Raw genomic sequence first — 6,305 nt, 5'->3', positions numbered from 1 at the left:
AATGGCTACAAAAAAAAAAACAAAAAAAAAACGATTTGAATGAGAGAGAGTGGAAGTGTCCTCTGTTGAATCCAAAGTCTATGTACCATCTTGATAATAATATTTTCTTGTCATATACTTAAGCATACAAATGTGCTTGTTTTGTGTGTGTGTGTGTGTGTGTGTGTGTTTTTTTTTTTTTTTTTTTTTTTTTTTAGGGAGGCGTCACATGACCAACTGGCCAAACACATGGCCTGTGTGAGACTGACACGCCCCCCGAAGTCTATGGGATATTGGTATAGGCAAGGACAGCAGAGAAAGCGAAACCTCTGACTTTTAACAGCCATGCAAGAGATTAGGGCTGCTCCCTCTTGAGAAACACAGGCATCTAATCACATAGGCCATGTCAGTGGGATCTTTGGACCTGCCCCTGCCACAGGCAGAGCTGCGCAGCAATGTGCAGGGGCCAAAGTATGTCTGTCAGGGTTCATCTCAATGATCTGGTGAGACATCTGGAGGAAGTCCACATCTAAATATTTCAGCAAATGATTCAGATTTATCCCGACACTGGTCAAAGTAATCTAGAGCATACGAGTGACGTATTTGTTCTTACCACAACTGCACTGGTGTCCACTGCAGCAAGTGCAGTTGGAGCGCAAACACTGAACAGGCCAATTTACCCTGTATCAAGTCTAAAGTGATCCCATGTGTCCCATCTGGGGAGAACAGCCTCAGAGAAATGTGTGACACATCATAGACACACTGACATACGCACTCATCCCTACAACACTGTATTATGCCAATATGTTCACTGTTGACAAAAATGATTAATGATCAGCCATTATTTAGTATTAAAGCTGCAGGTTAACCTGTCTGTTCCACTAGCCTCCATGCAGCAATGTAGAGAGAGTGTGTAGGGCCTTTAATAAAATTATTTTTGTAGCTTTGTCTTTGTCAAACTGTTCAAATCTGATTGGCCAGTAAAGTAACAGATGACCATTTGGGTCAGAATAGAGAAAGAAAAGCTCACTATATGTTTCTGCTTTTCAGGAAAGTGATGAAAGAATCGCTTGAAAGAGAAACTGTGTCTAACCTGGATTTGGGATAAAGACTTTCACCCTCTGTATGACCTGGGGATCAGAGGAGCTGTCCATGGTACTGACTGGGGTGCACTGTTAGTTTTACTAGAGTCAATGCAGAGTTGCACCAACATAGCCGCAACAGTCTGCTCTGTGACTCTGGAAAAGTGAAAGTGTCATGATGACAATTTCACTTACTTAGATTTCAAATCAAGCAGAGGATCTGTCTTGCAAAGTCATCTACACATGATCTAGAGCCTTCCTGTTTCCTGACACGATCCAGTTTGCCATGTTATTTTGCTGCTGCTGCCGTTTGCTCAACACTTCCTGTATTTCTTCCCTCAGTTTTAAATTAAAAGCCTTCCACTGGCTCAGGGGACGTAATGCCTGGACTTTTTTTTAAAAGGCTTGTATTGTGAAACATTTGCAGGAAGTGCTACACTTCACTAATAATAGTTTAACATAGGGAAAGCACAAGAATTGAGCAGAATTAATCAGTGAGCAAGAACAATATTTCTGTTAAAGGCACTATTTCTCTTTAAGTATAAAAGAGAAACTCAAGACTTGCACTTTGCTCTGAAAAAACAGAAGTGTATACTGTGTTCACAGTTAAAGTAACTTGTGAAAAACTGTGAAAATTCTGTCAGTTCATGAGATTAATGGTGGGCCTACTGCATTTTACATGTCTAATATCCAACATCAGAGGAAACGAATGATACTATGGCTGTAATGTGGTCTGAGATCCCTTTAAAGTTGAATAATACCGGCACAGCAGACTGACACGTACTGTGATCCTGTTGGTCATTAAAGTGACCAGAAGCATAAGAGACACACCACACATGATCACTGGTAAGATCATGAAATCACTGCATGTCCTTCTGAGGACACGAAAAAAATTCAATACACAGCGTATTTAACTGTAAAACTTTGTCATGTTTATCTCTTGACATTGCTAGTGTGCCAAAGTATCGGGGGAGTGGATTTGTTATCAGCAGGTTTACATGATCTGGTCAAAGTGCGTCCTGCATGTCGAGGTTGCCTGAACTGGTGAATCTGCATCCATTCAAAATTACTTTGGAATAAACTCTAATAAGGTAAAGTACTATGTTTTAAGCTTAGCTGTATGATCATAACAGTTTATTTATGTTTTCTTAACAATTTTTAGCCAAAGGCATTTTGTGGACCTACTTGCATGACTGATAAAAGTTTTATTTGTGAGCAAATTAAAAATCCTACTGTCTAGGTTTGCCTGTGAGCTCTCTCATAAGTAAGTCATTTGATCAAGTTGGTGTATGCCCTGCAACTTTTTAAGTCTATGTCTTCCCCGAAGGAAGATTAAAAGCACAAGATGAAATGCTGATTACTAATGCAATCTGATCTCTATCATGATGGCATCTATCATAAATGTCATGATTATATTAGATAAAGCCACTTCTGTCATTTCTACAGGCATACGATATATAATTCAATTACATGACCTTCATTCAATGAAAGTACAGTTTAAAGTATTACTGATTGCTGAAAACTCATGCTGTGGCCCCCAGGTTGCAGGAATGACTAAAGAAAAAACTCAGTGGAAGGAGTTTTTAGAGGCAATAAGTGTCCTGCAATGGGTCCTGACGTTTCTCTTCTTAGGTAAGATCCCACCACACTCTCCCTTTATTAACTTGTATGACATGACACCACATTAGCCTGTATATCTGTGAGCTGTCAAACAGCATTGTGTTCATATATTGTATATGAGCTAATTATAGACCTCTCTTTTACCCCCAACATATGGACTCTCATATTCCCAACATGGCACAACACACATGGAAACCTCAGGACTGAGCTGCTATATCTTGATCGGGTATCTAATGTTTACCTCGTTGTGGCCGCTCTCCACCCTGTACTTCATATGGCTGGTGATAGACTGGCAAACGCCTGAAAGAGGTAAAGAAAAATACATCATTCAAGTATCCATGAAAGTGGCAGAAACCTATATATTAGCTATGTCTGAGTTCCATGCTACATACTGTAGACTGTGCTGCATACTGTAGTGAAATAAAGTTTGTTCTAAAAAGTAAGCTTCTGTATGCTGTTGATGCATTAATTTCCCATGACACATGACATGAGAGAAATTGAGGGGTTACTCAAAGCTTTGTGCACGCTCCAAAAAATTATTGGTATTGGGATTTGATTGTATCATTTCTTGGTAGTATAAAACAGCTACATGTCATTGTGTAGCAATTCCATACCAATGAAATACAGTACATTTTATACCAGTCTTTATAGTACACTGCATTTTCAGTTACTATACAAGAAATCAAAATACTCACCATTTTTTTACTAACAGGAAATGATACAATACTGGTGCCACATAAACATAAAGGAATATATTTTTTTTTCCTTTCCTTCGTTGTCTGTTTTTGAGGTGTTCCTGGAGCTGTTTCACCATCATATAGTTTTATTTTTTTCAGCTGAAAGTGGCTCCTACATTTCCTTTGTGAATTGCAATTTGGGAGAATAGTATCAAAAGCATTAAAAAAAACAGTTTTGAGTATACTTCATCATGTCACTTTTCTAACACAAGCCAACACATTATATACTTAAAACCTGTTAAGAATTAGAGTGGGAAATTGGGCTTACACTGCTTTTTTTTTTTTTTTAATTATATAGTAACTACAAAAACAGTACACTGCAACTATTAGTACTGTAGTATGTATTATGAAATTGGAACAGTCTAAAATTTCTAATGTCTCCATCAGGGGGCAGGAGAACATTATTTGTGAGGAAGTGGAGGGTATGGGAGCACTTCAGAGACTTTTTTCCCATCAACGTAAGTTTACCTTTACGTTTTTAATCACCTGCAACTGTTGGATAATGGATGGATGATGTGACAGTGATTGGTTGGCTAGTAGTAAAACTGTCTGCGGACAGATGTAGCCTTAATCTTAAACTACAGACAGGCCACACACACAGCCTGAATTAGAGACATATGGCTTACAGACACATACAGCAAATTCTCCAAAACTGTTTGTGTCCATTTCACCTAGAACAACCCATTATCTCAGGTCTTTCCAAAAAGTTTTACAAACTTCACAAAGTGAAGTGTATCTGATGCAAAAAGAAATATTCCTGGGAACCAACCATTATGATATTATCTGCAGTGATTCTTTATTGAGGCAGATTTACAGATATGACAATATACCTATAAGATAAAAATCTCTGTAATAAGCATTTTATTTTGGATGCCTTTAATCAGGCTGCAAAATCTGCAATGACCAGTTGAGATAAAAGTCTGTTCTTCGTAATCTCTCGTTTAATCAGAGAATGCACTGTTCAGTGAAACTGGGATTGGTTTTATGGTTAACATCAGAGACCAACTCTATTAATTCTCCTGTGTCCTTTATCTTACACAGCTGGTGAAGACAGCAGAGTTGAATCCAAACAAAAACTACATCTTAGGCTGTCATCCACATGGTATCATGAGTGCTGGAGCCTTTGCCTGTTTCAGCACAGAGAGCTGTGGCTTCGCTGAGACATTTCCTGGGGTGCGAGCCTCCCTGGCAATACTGGCCGGACTCTTCAGGATACCACTTTTTAGGGAGTACATAATGAGTGCAGGTGTTTATAAAAAGTTCGACAAAATGGCTGAACTATTCTGTCTCTTAGTCTGATAAGCAGTTTATATGAGGTTGAATCTGACTTAAGTCACACTGGCACTGCGCCAGTAGGTTACTGATGACAGTGCAGCTACCATATCTAATACTTCACCCTTTTTGAATTGATGTGACAGAGATAAAGTGAAAACACTGTTTTTGTTCTTGCCTTTAAACAGATCAACAGTCTCCAGCCAAAGTTAAACTGTTGTTACTGTCTTACTTTGTCTGATTAGGCCTTTCTCCAGTCAGCAAACCAAGCCTTGCACACCTCCTTTCTAAGAGTGGCAAGGGAAATGCAGTGGTGATTGTGATAGGGGGTGCTGCTGAGTCTTTGGCATCCTCTCCTGGAGTTAACACAGTGGTTGTGAAGCAGAGAAAGGGATTTGTCAGGGTGGCCCTTGAATATGGGTGAGAATACTCAAGAAGTAACAGTCATATCATTGTACTCACATGTAACTAGCAGACCACTACTGGACGCGCTGCTTTAATCTCTGATGATCTTCCGCAGGGCTGATCTGGTGCCTGTGTACTCATTCGGGGAGAATGAGCTCTTCAAGCAGGTGATTTTCTCAGAGGGAAGTCTAAGTCGCAGGTTACAGGACCTGTTTAAAAGAATCATGGGTTTTGCCCCGTGTCTATTCATTGGTGAGCACTTTGCAGTCCTGCCCTACAGGACTCCAGTTACGACTGTTGGTGAGTGTTTCTATATTCTGTAGATGAGCCTTATTTGCTGTAATGAGCCCATCTTACTCTCAATCTCTGTTTCTTCCAGTGGGAAGCCCCATTTCAGTCCCAAAGCGTGTCACACCTACGGACGAGGAGGTTGACCACTATCATAGACTTTATATGGAGGCCCTGTCCAAGTTATTCCATGAGCACAAGGTCAGCTGTGGACTTTCTGAACGTCACAAGCTTCGAATCATTTAGACATTTCACTGCCACATGAACTGTGTCGCTGGGTTATTGTTTGCTGCTTTTCATGGGGCTTTGCCAACATGGGACTTATGGATCTGATGGGACAAACTTGATCTGCATCTAAAGATTGATTTGAAAATATTTGCCTTGCCTGATATGTGCCTTAAATAATTATTGAGATGTAATGCCCGTTAAGCAGGAACACTGTGTTCACAAAGCAGTGAAAACACTGACAATGTGTTGTTATGCTATATATCATGTGATACTTGTGATGAGAGGCCACATCCTTCTCATAATAAATTATTGCTCATGTCGAAATGTGTTTGGATGCTTCTTTTTCTCTAGTTTGTAGTATAAGTTATACTGATGACGCATTTTGTGCTGCATTTTTTTACCTGTGATTTACATAAGGTATGAAAGAAGCCATCATCTGAACTTTTACATTTGACAAGTTCACACATTACTGCTAATAGCTGTATTTTGTTGCCACACACAGTGTAAAGCAAGAGGCTGAATTTGGTACTATTTTCATTCAACAAATCGGAATATTTCTTGCACCATTACAAGCCTTATGTAGTTTTCTAGATAGCAGATGTGCCAAATAAAATGCCCAGCACACATCCACAGGTAATTGAATAGTTTACCCAGTAGAGGGCAGCAATTCCTCACACCTGCTTCAATTCCTTTA

General features: G+C 39.5%; 1 protein-coding gene and 1 long non-coding RNA gene across 3 annotated transcripts; one reads left to right on the top strand and one right to left on the bottom strand.

The window, feature by feature from the left end:
* The first annotated feature begins 1,820 nt into the window (after window positions 1–1,820).
* On the top strand, window positions 1,821–5,935 carry mogat3b (monoacylglycerol O-acyltransferase 3b). 2 transcript variants are annotated; one of them, XM_051078819.1, is made up of 9 exons: window positions 1,821–1,907; window positions 2,015–2,152; window positions 2,603–2,693; window positions 2,883–2,990; window positions 3,806–3,876; window positions 4,460–4,664; window positions 4,936–5,110; window positions 5,211–5,395; window positions 5,475–5,935. In XM_051078819.1, exons 3-9 carry the CDS (start codon window positions 2,612–2,614, stop codon window positions 5,627–5,629), a joined length of 981 nt encoding a protein of 326 aa, XP_050934776.1. In that variant the 5' UTR covers window positions 1,821–1,907; window positions 2,015–2,152; window positions 2,603–2,611; the 3' UTR covers window positions 5,630–5,935. The 2 variants fall into 2 exon arrangements, with proteins under 2 accessions (XP_050934776.1, XP_018547113.1); XM_018691597.2 differs by lacking the exon at window positions 1,821–1,907 and having other exon boundaries at window positions 1,914–2,152.
* On the bottom strand, window positions 4,853–5,292 carry LOC127143709 (uncharacterized). Its single transcript, XR_007815308.1, has 2 exons — window positions 5,153–5,292; window positions 4,853–5,046 (listed from the first exon to the last, which is right to left on the bottom strand). It is a non-coding gene; the product is annotated as an uncharacterized LOC127143709 (long non-coding RNA).
* Window positions 5,936–6,305: the final 370 nt, after the last annotated feature.

This window comes from Lates calcarifer, linkage group LG20 (genome assembly GCF_001640805.2).
Source record: "Lates calcarifer isolate ASB-BC8 linkage group LG20, TLL_Latcal_v3, whole genome shotgun sequence".
In the NCBI taxonomy this organism is placed as follows: Eukaryota; Metazoa; Chordata; class Actinopteri; family Centropomidae; genus Lates; species Lates calcarifer.
Note: the sequence above shows the minus strand (reverse complement) of the source record. Positions and strands in the feature narration are given on the sequence as shown.

Coding starts and splice junctions, on each gene's coding strand:
- mogat3b (XM_051078819.1), top strand. CDS start 2,612: ATGACTAAAGAAAAAACTCAGTGGAAGGAGTTTTTAGAGGCAATAAGT. Junction 2,694..2,882: donor CCTGACGTTTCTCTTCTTAG/GTAAGATCCCAC, acceptor TGGAAACCTCAG/GACTGAGCTGCTATATCTTG. Junction 3,877..4,459: donor GAGACTTTTTTCCCATCAAC/GTAAGTTTACCT, acceptor TATCTTACACAG/CTGGTGAAGACAGCAGAGTT.